At 37.8% G+C, this 15,856-nt stretch overlaps 1 protein-coding gene across 1 annotated transcript in view; it reads left to right on the top strand.

The window, feature by feature from the left end:
• ESF1 (ESF1 nucleolar pre-rRNA processing protein) overlaps nt 1–7,988 on the top strand; it is a 71,521-nt gene extending 63,533 nt beyond the window's left edge. Inside the window, exons 12-14 of the mRNA XM_051846205.2 lie at nt 3,177–3,253; nt 5,625–5,771; nt 7,158–7,988. Coding sequence (XP_051702165.2) covers nt 3,177–3,253; nt 5,625–5,771; nt 7,158–7,451 — 518 coding nt within the window. The 3' untranslated portion in view covers nt 7,452–7,988. The remainder of the gene's footprint in view (nt 1–3,176; nt 3,254–5,624; nt 5,772–7,157) is intronic.
• Nucleotides 7,989–15,856: the final 7,868 nt, after the last annotated feature.

Genomic DNA, 15,856 nt, shown 5'->3' with positions numbered 1-15,856 from the left:
ACAGTTATCAACATTACAAATAATGAAAAGTTTCCTTTATAGATCATTTTTTGTGGGTTTTGTTTTGTTTTGTTGATATATTCCATTACTTGTTTTGCTTAAAGTAGTGGTAGCTTTAGTAAGGATTGTTTAGATTTACTTATTCAACTAAAACAGTCTTAACATCTGATTTGCAGTCTCTGTTGGTATTTGACTTACTAAAATTAGTCCATATATATACAATCCTGGTTTTTTTATTTGCCAGAAGATTCACTGAAAAATAAGGGTAACATTTTAGGAGAGGAATTTTCATTTCCCTAATTCTGCATCTAACTTAAATCTGAAAAGTTCCAGAGAAGAAAAAGCAGTTTAAGATGTGCCCTCTTACTATGATCTTGTTAACAGTAGAAAAAGAATCTCTACACATTATTTATTTTTTGACTAAACTGTTCTGCCTAGCACATAGTAAATTTTTGTGAGCAAAGAGATTTTCATCACAGTAAAATGGATATCATTTTTAGCCTTGACCATCTTGGAAGTTCTGTATTTCTTCTTCCTTACTGCAGTCTTCCTTTCAAGTTTATTTTTATGACTTTTCACCAGGTTGTTGTAAAATCCAGAGCAGTTCATCATGGGCTCTTTGAAATTATTTCCACAGCTGTATGTGAAAATCTTTATCTCTTGATACAGCCTGATTTTTTTCATTACCACACAATGATCATCTGCATATGTCACTTGTCCATTCATTGAAAAGGAGCTCATGACTTGAGAGCATAGGAGCAGAAAAGATGAGAGTTTAGACCCTGTCAAAGTGGAACCTTGATAACATGTACATAATATAAATGCATATACATAGAGAAAAAATCCTATGGGAAATACATCAGTTCCTGAAAAACATTTCAAATAGGACAATAAAGATTTTTACTTTTAGGGAGGTGGGTTGCACACATTAGATATTTCTTTCTAGAAGTATAAAGCAGATGCCTTCATAGCACTTAGCATGAACATGGCAGCACTCTTAATGCTGGCATATTGTCTTCCATAGGCATGTCTACCAGACATGAGTCTGCTTCAATACTGCTGGTGACTTAATACACAGAACAGTTTCTGAAACCTCTCTCAATTTTTTTTTAAAGATTATTTTATTTGCTTGAATGTCAGAATTACACAGAGAGAAGGAGAGGCAGAGAGAGAGAGAAGTCTTCCATCTGCTGGTTCACTCCCCAGCTGGCCACAACGGCCAGAGCTGCACTGATCCAAAGCCAGGAGCTTCCTCTGGGTCTCCCATGAGGATGCAGAGGCCTAAGGGCTTGGCCATCTTCTGCTGCTTTCCCAGGCCATAGCAGAGAGCTAGATCAGAAGTGGGGCAGCTGGGACTCGAACCAGTGCCCATATGGGATGCCGGCACTCCAGGTGGCGGCTTTACCCATTACACCACAGCGCCAGCCCCACCTCTCTCAACTATAGGCTTTGCTTTTCCAGTTTTCCCCCACTGCTTGCAGATATTCAGCCATCCTTGTGTGTTTATTATTCTTCGACTTTATTATTTCACAACAAAATGCATCTTAAATGGAATGGGCTGTTACAGGGAGAATGACATGTAGTAGTGTAGTGATTACCAGGAAAGAGCCAGAGCCACAGTGCTTGTGTTTGAATCATGGTTCTCTCATTTACTAAGCCTGAGACAAATTATTTTAGTAGCCTGATACCTACTGACTTTGAACCTCTCCCACTCTAACAACACAAAAAAGGAAGAAAAAATAGGAAATCAACACCATCATCAAGGAACCCAAGATATCTTAGGTATGTGCAGTCAGACTGCAACAACAGTAATAGTAAGCACTTACTGTGCCAGGCAGTAACTGCACTCTTCACACTTACTAATGCAGTAAGTTTTAACAATAATCTTATAAAGTAAGTACTACTGTTAAAAACCTCAGACACTGGTGTAAGTTACTACAACTAGAACATGGTAGGACTGGACTTAAACCAAGCACAGTATCAGGAGTTTATATATTCAAATCACTTGAGGTTTTTTTTTTTTTTTTTTTTTTTTTTTTACAGTTTTTTCTAGTGTTCTTACAGTAAGAAAATATTTCTTCTATTTAAGATCAGGTAGCTGTTTCCTTGTATTTTCTTGCTTGTATTTTCAATCTGTTTCCTTATAGTTTCTTTGCTTTGTTGTAAATGTTTAACTCTTAAATCCATTTGTATTGTACCTTTCTGTATATTATGAGATAAAGCTAGAACTCCATTCCTTTTTCCAGAATGAAACAAATAATCCAGCACCAGTTTTGAATAATCCCTTCTTTTTCCAATGATATATACTATAGTGTATACTAAGCTATATTATTTTGTTGTCTTCAGTGTATAATAGAGCAATTGTTATTTTTGCTTTTAGGAATTTTGTTATACTGTATCAACAGTACATTAAATCTCTTACTAATTTTTTAAAAATATCCTTGAATTGATTTTATTTATAATTTCATTAAATGTATATATTGCCTTAATCAAGCGTGAATATTGAATTTTATTAAATGCTTATTCTGTATCTTGGAATGATCTGTGTTTTTTCTTTGTTAGTTGATAATGTAAATTACATATTACTTTCAGAGAAAATGCCTTTATAATATTCACCATCAGCAGAAGCATTGTATTTATTCTGTTCATAACTGTAGCCTTCCTTAAGTCATGTTTTTTCTTTCTTTAGTTATGACATATTTATTGCTAAGATTATTTCTAAATGTCTTTTGTCCTTTTTCAACTTAATATTTATTTTTTGAGATAGCATATTTTTAACTTGCATTATATATAATTTGCGTTTAGTCAGAAGCGTAATGGCTCCACCAAATGAAGAGTTCAACAAATAAAAAGTAAAAAGACCACAGTACAGCAAGAAAATAGGCAAGGGCCATAAACTATAATCAAATGAAAAGATGTTCAACTTCACTCATATAAAGTAAATTTTAAATTAGTCACAAAATCATTAAAACTATAATATATATTATATTGTATATAATATATTATAAATGTAATATTTATATATAATGTATAAAACTAGCAACACATGGTTCTTATCAATTTGACAAAGATTTTAAACAAAGATTGAATGTCTTTGACCTTTGTTCATAGAGTAAGCAGATTGCTGCTGATAGCCCTATAATTTTTAATCCTCTTACATTGTTTTGTTGGGCTAGGTATGAAGAAAAAATCAATGAAGTCTTCAAAAGATGACGCATCTCCAGAGGAAGAAACTGAACTGGAGAAACGAAAGGTAAAATGAAATGATTACTGTGTGCTGAGTGGATAATTGATATGTAGAATTTAAATTCATACACATGAGTTTCTACGATTCCAAATTTTAAAAATAAATGATTTTAACAATTTAATTTATTAATAAATTATGAGGTACATAATTAATATTTTGCTTTTTTACAGAACATCGTTTCTTCCAGTTATTACAGTGTTAAAATTGGTCTCAGCCTGTGCAACTTTATGATTAAGAGGAAAGTGACTCATTATTATGAGATGCTCGGTTATTACTAGAGTTGAGATAGAAAAACTATTATTTAGACCTAAAAATAATATCAGATGCCTTAATTCAAGCTGTTCTCTATAATACATACTTCTCTATTATGTCTTGTTGCATGCTGATTTCTTTTTATTATTGTGAACAACATAAATTCCATGACCACAATTAAGTCTTTCTTGGAAATGCCGTGATCCTTATGCCTTAGTGATTGCAGAGGTTCACAGTTATTTTTATTGAGATAAGAAATTGAAGTCAGCAATGCCCCCTAAGGGGCAGGTATTGTGGCACAGCAAGTTTAGTGCCGTTTAGATCACCCACATCCCATACTGGAGCATCCATTCGAGTTTGACAACTCTACTTCCAATTAAACTTACTGCTGATGCTCCTGGGAAGGCAGTGGAGGATGGCCTGAGTGCTTGGGCCCTTGCCACTCACATGGAAGACGTGGATGGAGTTCTGGGTTCCTGTCTTTTGCCTGGCCCAGCCTTGGCTGTTGCAGACATATGGGAAGTAAACTAGCTGATAGAGGCTTTCTCCCTCTCTCCCTTCCTGTCTCTCTTTCTGTTATGCCTTACCTTTCAAGTAGCTGAAATAAATAAATAAATAAGTAAGTACAATCACTGCCCTGTTGCTGTTGTTTATATCACTGTCTGGGTGTGAACCTGAGTGAACACTCAGTCTCTGCATCTTTGTGGACCGTTCTATTCTCCTTTCATTGTATATATGGTAATACTCATAAAGTTGCTCACAAGCAACCAAAAAAATTCCTTTGTAGAAATAACTCTAAGAAAGCCAGTGCCACTGCAAGTGCCAGTGACATATTGAAAGGAAATTAAAGTAGTCTTGAATGGTAATATTAGAAGATTCACAAAGGTCTAGGAACTTATTCTATATTTTCTATGGATATGTGGTTATTTTCTTAGTTCTAGAGGGTTCCCGTTTAATCCCCTGGTTAGTTGAAAATACCTATCCAGGGGAAACATACTACATTTCAGAGTAAATATTAAAATACCACCTTCATAGAAATGTTTTGATATTGGGTCACTGTGGCTCATTAGTTTAAACTGCTGATACTCAGCCAGCATCCCTTATCAGAGCACCAGTTTGAGTTCTGGCTGCTCCACTTCTGATCCAACTCCCTACTAATGTGCCTGGGAAGGCAGTGGAAGATGAGTTGAGACCTGCGCCCTTGCCACTCACATGGGAGACCCTGATGGAGTTTCACATTCCTGACTTTGGCCTGGTTCAGACCTACCTGTCACAGCCATTGGGGAGTGAACCAGTTGATGGAAGATCTCTCTTTGTAACTGCCCTTCAAGTATTTATAAAAAAATCATTGAAATTGGGAAAGTTAAGATCAAAAAATGCAAAAGAAATCCTCCTTGTTAAAATGGTACACGTTCAGAAAGTATAATTTGCATCACAAAAAAGATAATAGTATCATTTGGTAGATTTACTGTCAGTGCTAAAAAACAGAAAGTGAAAGTAAGAAATTTTTTTTTGAGGAATTTGGGGAATCTTCTTCCTACAGCCTACTAACCAAGTTAGACTAGTTGAATTGTGGTCTCATTTTTAAATACGAACTTAAACTCCTCGCCTGATCTCAGTGATGTCACTTTTAAGGATTCTAAATTATTGCTATGAGTTTCAGCAATCTGCAGTCAGCTTACAGATGCCAGATATTACACTGGAGCTTTAGTCATGGAGTCTCCCTTCCTACAGAGATATCTGTGCCCCAGGCTCTTCTTTGGTGGAAAAACTCATTGTAGGGGCCAGTGCTGTGGCACAGAGGGCTGAGCCTCCTTTATAGCACCGGCATCCCATATGGGCACCAGTTCGTGTCCTGGCTCCTCCTCTTCCAATCCAGTTCTCTGCTATGGCTTGGGAAAGCGGTAGAAGATGGCCTAAGTGCTTGGCCCCTGCACCCATGTGGGAGACCCAGAGGAGGCTTCTGACTTCAGATTGGCTCAGCTCCAGCTGTTGTGGCCATTTGGGGAGTGAACCAGTGGATGAAAGACTTTCTCTGTCTCTGTCTGTCTGTAACTCTACTTCTCAAATAAACAAAGTCTTAAAAAAAAAATCATTGTACATTTGAGCTTTTTCTTCTTCTAAGGCTGAAATGGCTTTGCTCATGATGGATGAGGAAGAGGACAGCAAAAAACACTTCAATTATGACAAGATTGTGGAGCACCAGAATCTGAGCAAAAAGAAGAAAAAACAGCTTATGAAAAAGAAGGAATTACTGGAGGACGACTTTGAGGTAACCAGGGATACAAGTTGTTAGCCTCTTAAAGCTGGATTTGAATCTAAAGTTAGCTCTAGAGATAGAAACTGAGTATAATTAGTTGCCTTTGAAAACATCTTAGGAAGGGCTCATGGTAGAGCAAAAGCTACCATCTTTTAGTCCAGCGTCACCAGTTCCTCCCTAGAGTGGATCAAATCACTGGTTCTTTTCTTGAGCACCAGATAAAGATAGAACACAAAACATTTTGATAGCCATGTTTTACCAAAAATATGTCACTCTTGAAGTGGAAACCTCGTGTGATAGTGTGATGCTCACACTGGGAAAGGTGTGCCTAAGCAAACCCAAGACACATCTGGGCATGCTTTCACTGCGTGCAGCGGCCAGCACACTAGCCCAAGGTGGCTTTTTTGTTATATTTTTTGTTTCCCTCACTCCTTTTTCCTCTTTTTTGCTGAGTACATATTCCTAGTGGCTTCAAAAACCCAATGCATGAGTTTGAGCACTCTGCAGAAAAACTACAAACAGCTATTAGGAACTGCTAATGACTTCCAACCTTTAAGACAGAACAGACCCAGAAGAAGATATGTGAAATTATTGAAAGAATGGAGAATATGATATCAAAGAGTGAGTTGTAATCAAATCTCCTGTTACAAGATATGCCTTAACATGTTAATGATCATGCCTAAAAAATTTTTCCATGAGTTTTTTTCTTCTGGGTATCATGTCTGCTGGTCTCGCTATAACTAGGTAGCAGCTACTTTCCCTTTCTTCCTGTTCACGCCTTTTCTCGGAAACACTCAAAAACCTGACTGGAGTGAAGTATACACTTTCAAATGTGAAACCACAATGTTTTTCTAGAGAGATGGAAGATAAATTTGGGGCTTGTGTCTGACCAGACCTTGGCTTCAGAGGTGGATTCTTTCCTGTCATGGTCTTTAAATCTTTTAATCTATGAATTACTCTCAGTAGCTACTTGTTTTTGGCACCAAAGTTAAAATTTCTTAAAATGTGCTCCGAGTGCAGTGACTTTGTGAGAAACTCCAGCAGGATGTGCCTAATCGGCATATTTATGCTGATATGAAACCAAACATGGGAAGACACTGTCATGAGAATTACTTCTATATTGATTCATTTCAGGTGGTCATTATAGTTACAGGTCACAGCATGTATGAACCACGATATAGTTCCCTTTCAAGTAAATTGTCATTGTGTATTAAGAACAGTGTGCCCTACACATTATGGTCCATGGATAGGCCTTAAAACTGTTGAAGATGAAAAATGCAGAATGCTCAGATTTAAATTTTATATAATCAACAGCTCAGGTATTGCATATCTGACCCCTTTTCTGGCCTTTGGGTTTACTAATTTTACCTTTCTAATTTATTTATTTTGGATTTGCAGGTGAATGTTAGCGATGCACGGTTTCAGGCAATGTATACTTCCCACTTGTTCAATTTGGATCCCTCAGATCCTAATTTCAAGAAGACAAAAGCTATGGAAAAAATCCTTGAAGAGAAAGCCCGGCAAAGAGAACAAAAAGAACAAGAACTCAGCCAAGCATTAAAGAAGAAAGAAAGTGAGAAAGAAAAAGAATCACAAAAGAAGTCCATTGATCCTGCCTTGTCAATGCTGATTAAATCTGTAAAAAACAAAACAGAGCAGTTTCAAGCAAGAAAAAAACAAAGAGTCAAATAACTGGATATTATTCATTTTTGGATTGAGATTGTGTTGTTTTAAAGTGTACAGAAATAGTACAAGGAATATTGGGAACAAAGCTACCTTTGCAGAAAATGAATCCAGTCTTATTCTCACCATAGTAAGTTTTTGTCTTTGTACATAATTATTTTACCATGTTGTTAGGTGACACATTTGTACTTTATATTTTTATAGATTAATCATAATAAACCAAATTATCTGAATTAGTAAATTTATGAAATTTTTATTTTTTATGAAGTTCATTGCCTCCTAGTAGAAAGTTACTATGAATTAGTTTTGACAGTTTAGAATTCTATGTAAAAATAGAGCAGTATCTATTCTTAAGTCTGTGTAAAGATCAGGAACATTCTGAAAATCTCTATGTGTAATACAGTAATATCTGTGGAAACAGAAGGCAGATTTAGATTGCTATTAAAATTATTTATTTTTCTAACTGTAAAAGAAGCTATGTTGTTTGTCATGTTCAGTGTTGTTTGTTTATGTAATTTATGAATAAAACTGCAAAATTTTTAAAAATTTTGTGTAACACTGGTTTACTTTATACGCCTCAAATAAACTAAGAAAAACAATATGAATTGACTAATTCTGGAGGACAACACCATATAAAGGCAGTTCCAGGTTTGTGTTGCTCATAATTATATTTGAAATGTTCATGAGTTTTGCAGTGGCTTTTTCTATTTGTAGCAACAGAAAATTCTTCTGTCCTTGACATTTTTGGAATGCTTTGGAAAGGTGAATGTTCTTCTGTAGAGTTTAAGGAAATCTTAATTATTTTTAAAATTAAAATGAAGCACACCTTTTCAAGGCCTTAACACTTTTGGGTCTCATCTGGTCTAGATTCTTTAAACTGTTAACTAACCACTTGAACAGGAATATCTGATGATAGAGATAGAGATAGAGATAGATATAGATATAGATATAGATATAGATATAGATATAAATGAAAATAAGACCAGAATGATCACTTGGAGAAAATTATAAAATTCTTACAGGTGGGAGGAACCTGGTCAGGTTTGTGGTTAATAATAAACTTGGGGCCGTTGGTGTGGTGTAGCGGGTAAAGCTGCTGGCTGCAGTGCCGGCATCACATACAGACCCCAGTTCCCGACTGCTCCACTTCTGATCCAGCTCTCTGCTATGGCCTAGGAAAGCAGTGGAAGATGGCCCAAGTCTTTGGGCCCCTGCATCTGTGTGGGAGACCTGAAAGAAGCTCCTGGCTCCTGGTTTTGGAGTAGCTCAGCTCTGGCTGTTGCAGCAGTTTGGGGAGTGAACCAGCGGATGAGAGATCTCTGTCTCTCTGCCTCTGCCTCTCTGCCTTTCAAATAAATAAATAAATCTTCAAAAAAAGAATTTAATGTGAAAATAAATTATTTAGCTTATAATGATAAATATACAAGAATGCTGAAGAAGCAGAAGACCTATATCATGAACTGACAGAGTGCTGAGAGGAAAAAAATAATAATAAACTTGACAATTTTGGTATAGACATGTGAACTGAAGAGTAAAAGTATGCAAAAAATGTGAATGATAACGAAATTATGAAGAGAGTATAAATAGTCTGTGAAATGCGAAGGGAAAAAAATGTTTAAGTTGGTCATTATACTGAACTAGTATTATAATAGAAAAATACAGCATGTCTCAACAGGGAATTATGATTTAATTGTGAAGCACTGACATTGTTAGCTTATTTAGCCAAATTAAATGGTGTTCTTATTGATACATCTGTGAACTTCCCATGTTTACTCTGCACTGAAATGTCATGAATCTAAATTTTTTTATGAATCTTAATATGTTTATGGGAATATTCTAAACATTTCTGTGATGTTTCATACTTCATTATATTCAAGTTTTGTTCTCATCAAGCCATTTCATTAATCGTAGCATAGGGATTGCACAGAGTTTGATTTTAAGGTTCCTATGAAACCGAGGCCTTTGTTGGTTTCATTTGGTTTGGTTTGTTTTTTTGGTTGTCTTTGAGTTCTGTTTTTTAAATCACTGCATTTAATTATGGTCTCCTTTCACTTGTCAGCCATATAATTAAAACAAGTAAGTTGAACAGGTAAATTATACACAGCCCTGACTCTTTCTCAAATAGTTGATATTTTAGAAAAGAATATGAAAACAAAGGGTCACCATGGAGGAGTAGCAACTTAGCCTGTCACTTGGGGTATTCATCCCATGTCTGAGTGCCTGGCATGAGTCCCAACTGTTCAGCTTTCCACCCAACTTCTTGCTGTTGTAACCCTAGGAGGCAACAGTGATTAAGTCCTGCCACCCATATGCAGACCCAGATGGAGTCTGGGCCTGTATCCCATTTCTCTCTCTGCCTTTTTTTTTTTTTTTTTTTTTAAGATTTGTTTACTTGGAAGAGTTACAGAGAGATCCTCCATCTGCTGGTTTGCTCCCCAAATGGCTACAACCAACTGAGCTGGGCCAAGCAGAAACCAGGAGCCAGGAACCCCATCTCATTCTCCAATGTGGGCAGCAGGGAACCCAAGCGCTTGGGCTGTCTTCCGCCACTTTTCCAGACACATTAACAGGGAACTGGATTGAAAGTGAAGCAAGTGGGACTGGAAACTATATGCCAGTATGGGATGCTATTGTCCCAGGTGGCAGTTTAACCTGCTGTGTCACAATGCAGTCCTCTGCTCTGCCTTTCAGATAAAGGAAAATAACTTTATAAACTACTCTGTATCAACAACTCCAGGTTTCGCAAATGATTCCTTGTTGTGAAATTCAGGATAATAAAAGGACACTCAGTTTAGCAAATAAGTGAAGGTAGTTTTGGTGGCTTTTTTTTTAATGAATCTTTTATTTTTGGAGTCTACTCCCTAATTTTATTTTTATTTTTTAATTTCATTTAAGGTGTACAAACATCATGCATCTCATATATACAAATTTAGGAACATAGTGATTCTTCCCACTCTACCCACCATCCCGCCCGCACTCCCACCCTTCTTCCTCCTGTCTCTCCTATTCAATCCCACTCTTAATTTTTACATTTTACAAAGATATATTTTCTTTTTTTTTTTTTTTTTTTTTTTGATAGAGTGGACAGTGAGAGAGAGAGACAGAGAGAGAAAGGTCTTCCTTTGCCGTTGGTTCACCCTCCAATGGCCGCCGCTGCAGCCGGCGCACCGCGCTGATCCGATGGCAGGAGCCAGGATCCAGGTGCTTTTCCTGGTCTCCCATGGGGTGCAGGGCCCAAGCACCTGGGCCATCCTCCACTGCACTCCCTGGCCATAGCAGAGAGCTGGCCTGGAAGAGGGGCAACCGGGACAGAATCCGGCGCCCCGACCGGGACTAGAACCCGGTGTGCCGGCGCCGCAAGGTGGAGGATTAGCCTATTGAGCCACGGCGCCGGCACAAAGATATATTTTCGTTCTCCTTTATATTCATAAGATTAACCCTACAGTAAATAAAGAGTGCAACAAATAGTGTGAGGGAAAAAAAAAGTGATTCTCAACTTGTAAACAATCATTAAATCTTAATAATATTGATCTCTCCAAATCATAAAAATGATACATTTCTCCATTTATCTAGGTCATTAGTTTCTTTGACAAAATCAAACATCTATTTGTGATAGCTGGTCTAAATAGAGTCTTACCAATTTTATTGATCTTTTTGAAGAACCAAACTTTGTTTTCACTCAGTTGTCTCTCTTGGCTGCATCCAACTCCTTGAGGAAAGTTTCTTCTCTGTCTCCAAAAGTCGGTTGCCCAGCAAGTCCCACCGATGTGCTGCTTCTACATCTCCTCCCAGTACACCTAGTAAGCAAACAGCAACAGGCTCTGGACTTCTGCCCTGAAGAAAGTGACTCGTTCAGATTTGCCCATTAGTAGAGGGTTCTGTCTAAGTTTCCCCTAATTGGATCCTAACTGATACCCAAGCATACCAACATAATCTAGTCGCCTGAACCATATTAGATCCTGAAAGGCCTTCCTGTTCCTACATTCATGTTCCAGTACGTGTGATGTCCAGCTATTCCTGATCATGAAAATTTCACTGGAGGCTGGTGTTATGGTTCAGTGGGTTAAGCTGCTACTTGTGACACTGGCATTCCATTTTGAGTCCTGGCTGCTCTGCTTTCATTAAGCTTTTGGATAATATACCTGGGAAGGCAATAGAAGATGGCCCAAGTAATTGGGTCCCAGCCAACCATGTGGGAGACCATGTTGGAATTCCTAGCTCCTGGTTTTGGCCTAGGCCAGACCTGGCTGTTGTGGCCATTTGTGGAGTGAACCAGAGGATAGGAGATTGTTTCTCTCTCTCTCTCTCTCTCTCTCTCTCTCTCTCTCTCTCTTTCAAATAAATACATAAATCTTAAAATAATTTCCTTGAGTCTTGAAGTTTCTGGTTATCCATGTTTATAGTCCTAAAATATCATGGTTAAAATAACCACAATCATCTATTTTCTTGAGAATTTCAATTTACATAGGGTTTTGTTGGGGAGATTCACCTGTTTCTCACAGTATCTGCTGGGGTAGCCACCCTGAGGGCTAGAGGATTGCTTCCAAGACGGTCCTTTGATGTGGCATTCAGATTAGTGCTATCAGCTGCGAGCATGATGGCCGAGTTCCAAAGGGAATGGGAACTGTATCGCTCTTTATGAACTCTCCTAATAAGTCACAGACTGTTACTGCTGCCATTCATTCTGTTAGCTGAGTCAGTGATAAGGTCTTCTCAGGTAGGGAATAATGAAATCTACTCCCTATGGTAAGGGGCAAAGTTCTGAAAGAGTATGCATATCTGGAAATGCTCATGTTCACGGATTTCAAAAAATTTGCATCAAAATAAATTTCTTTTAATTCCATTTTCCAGGAACTCTTTGAAGTACCCCTGTATTGTTAAACCCTGTTTGATGAAAATCTATCCCCAACTTATGAAAATGTGTTACAGTCAGCTCTCGGTATCTATGAATTCCACATCTGTTAGAAAACATTTGGAAAAAGAAATTGCATCTGTACTGAACCTGCACAGGGTTTTTTTTTTCTTGTCATTAATCCCCAAACAATATAACAACTATTTATATAACACTTACATTGCATTAGATATTGTAAGTAGTCTAGGGATGTTATAAAATATACTAGAAGGAGGTTTGTGGGTTATGTGAAAATACTATGCCATTTTGTAGAAGGGACTTTAGCATACACAAAGTTTGATATTCACAGGGTATCCTAGAATAAACCCCCGGGTATTCTAAAGAACAATTGTATATTACAGTAAAGGCTTCAATATATTTGAAATTACCTTAGTGAATCTTTGTTCTTTGCTAACAAGACTTTACGTAACACCCTAGGTCATCAGAAAAAACTCCCCACCAGCCACTGGGACATAGTACGTGGGATCACTGAGCCAGTCAGACCAGGAGAAAGGTTATGCACGCTCCCCAAGAAACTGAAGTAACTATTCATGAGAAATATATGTCTCCTCTCCATCTTCCATAACCGTAGAGCTATATATTTGAGCAAAGGACTTTCCATAAATGAAGATTATTTGATCCATTCTGCTAGAAATCTTCCTCAGAAGTCAGTATGGTAGAAATTTTACCTCTGGACTTCTTACTGCCTTTCACTCTTCAGCCCGCAATGCAAATGTAATAGCTGGAGCTTTAGCTTTAGCAGCCATTTTGGATCCTGAAGACAAAGCCACACTTATCTAGGGATGATGGAGTAGTAAACTGGAAGGAGCTGCCATCACTGAGGTCTTTGTGGGGCATAACCAACATGTCGTTATTCTATTGCCTTTTTTTTGAAGCATTTACATGATAAAATATTTAAAAATTAAATCTTATTTTGTTTGAGACTCTATTCTCTCAAGTCTTTGTTATTTGCTGTTCTCTCTATATATTTATAGATTTGCATATACACATATATATATGTATATAATATATATGTATATATAGTATATATACATATTATATATATATATTTACAAAGACATTAGTTAATACAAAGACAAATGTAATGGCACTGGGCTTTAGTGTTAGTGGACTCTCTTACTGCATTTTAAGACTGTTTCTCTATATTCTCAAAGAAATGTTGTGGTCAAAGTGATTGCAACTTGAAATTGCTGGAATAAGGTGCTGGTGCTCAGTGCTGTAAGGTTCCCAGATCTCTGGAATCGGACAGGAGTCAAGTGAAGTGAGACAAACCTCCCTAGAAAGCAACTGGGACCCTTTGTTCTGTAAGCCCTACTGGCATTGGAGCTACAAACTATTTTCAGCATCTCCAGGTTCACATTATCACCTCCCTCTAAAAGCTTATGAAGTAGCAGTTGCCAAGAGAAAGCCAGAATCAGGCACATGGGAAAGTGAAAAAGTGTAACTGAGACTCTGTGCCCAACCTTAAGTGTGGGTTCTACATTACCCAAATTTTGCCAAAATGTGGACATAAAAACTCCACACTGCTGACAGTGCCAAAACAAATATACTCACAAATTGTATTTTGTTAGAGAAACTTGTGAGAAATGCCTGCTTTGGACTTCTGAGCTGTTTTCATTAATTTTTTAAAATTGAAATTGAGTCATTATCAATCATCACTACACATGCTTTTGTCTTGAGTAGACTGTCATGAGTTTTTTGAACTTGTTTTTACTAAAAAATGAAATCAATTAGCAGTGTCTTTTCTTTTGTACCAATAAAAAGTAATATAGTTTGTAATACTTCAATAAGTTCATCTGATGAACATGACAGGAAATGATCCATAAAGTACATGACATTTAAAAAACATTGTGGAGGAACTATTGAACTAAACTAAGAATTAGTGAGGAAAGACATTTTTGTAATGTGTAGAGTAGCTCTAAAAGATGTAACAAGGGCTGGTATTTAGATCAGTGGTTAAGATGCAACTTGGGACATCCCATATTGCAGTGTCTGGATTTAAGTCTCAGCTCTGCTTCTGATACCAGCTTCCTGCTAATGCACACCCTGGGAGGCAGCAGGTGAAGGCTCAAGCACTTGAATCCCTGTCACCCATGTAGGAGACCCAGATTGATTTCCAGGCTGCTGCTTTGACCTTGCTTAGCCCTCTGGCCATTCAGACATTTGGAGGGTGAACCAGCAGATGAAAGATCTCTCTCTCTCTCTCTCTCTCTCTCTCTCTCTCTCTCTCTCTCTCAAATAAAAAACAAATATTTTTATTTTAGATGGAACAGGGACAGTGGTGTAGCACAGTGTATTAAGCTTGTGACCCTGGCATCCCATATCAGAGTGCTGTTCTAATCCAGACTGCTCTCTGCTTCCAACCCAACTTCCTGCTAATGCACCTGGGAAGGCAGCAGAAGATGGTCCAAGTAGTTGGGTCCCTGCTACCCATGTGGGAGACCAGAATGGAATTCCTGGCTCTTGCATGAGGCCTGGCCCCAGCCCTGGCTGTTGTGACCTTTTTGGGGTGAACCAAAGGATGGAAGATCTCTTTCCTCTCTCTCTCTCTCCCTCCCTCTCTCTCTCTCTCTCTCTCTCTCTCTCCCTCTCTCCCTCTCTCCCTCTCTTTCTCTCTCTGTGGTTCAGCCTTTCTAAATAAATACTCTTTTAAAAAATGTTGACTGATTAAGCAAATGAATAAATCACTTAAAAAATAAATAAATGAAACAGGTTTACTCTGACAGCAGCTCATTATTTAACTAAATAAAAATTCTGAAAGCAATGACTGGACTTCAATGTGTTCTTCCACTTGAATCTATTTTCTAGACTTGTAGTATACAACAATTTTAGAATTTCTGGAGAGCCCAGACAGTATCAGAAACCACCTAAGAATTGTGTATTCCTTCAAATTTGTTTGTATTCAAGTGAAATGCAATTTCCCTATCCATTGTCTAGGGAACATTGCACATAACAGAATCCAACTGAAACTTTAAGATAAAAATGTAAAAGACATGAGGGTGAATGCTTATTATAAGGCTCCTATAGAGTCTCATAGCAAGAACCCAAAGAGAAGAAGGCAATCAGTACTCTGGCAGGGATTTGAATATCCTCAGAGGGCCGGCGCTGTGGCGTAGCAGGTAAAGCCACTGCCTGCAGTGCTGGCATCCCGTATGGGCACCAGTTCGAGTCCCAGCTGCTCCACTGCCGATCCAGCTCTTTGCTGTGGCCTGGGAAAGCAGTAGAAGATGGCCTGATTCCTTGGGCCCCTGCACTCGTGTGGGAGACCCAGAAGAAGCTCCTGGCTCTTGGCTTTGGATTGGCTCAGCTACGGCTGTTGCAGCCATTTGGGGAGTGAACCAGCAGATGGAAGATTCTTTCTCTCTGTCTCTCTTTCTCTTTCTGTGTGACTCTTAACTTTTAAGTAAATAAATAAATATTAAAAAAAAAAAGAATATCCTGAGAATTCTCTTTCACTCACCTCTCCTTTACTCTGTCCATTTTGTTCCATTCATATTGATAC

Source organism: Oryctolagus cuniculus, chromosome 11, assembly GCF_051225735.1.
Source record: "Oryctolagus cuniculus isolate XC-2025 breed Fujian yellow rabbit chromosome 11, ASM5122573v1, whole genome shotgun sequence".
Lineage (NCBI taxonomy): Eukaryota > Metazoa > Chordata > Mammalia > Lagomorpha > Leporidae > Oryctolagus > Oryctolagus cuniculus.
This window is presented reverse-complemented; position numbering and strand designations above follow the sequence as displayed.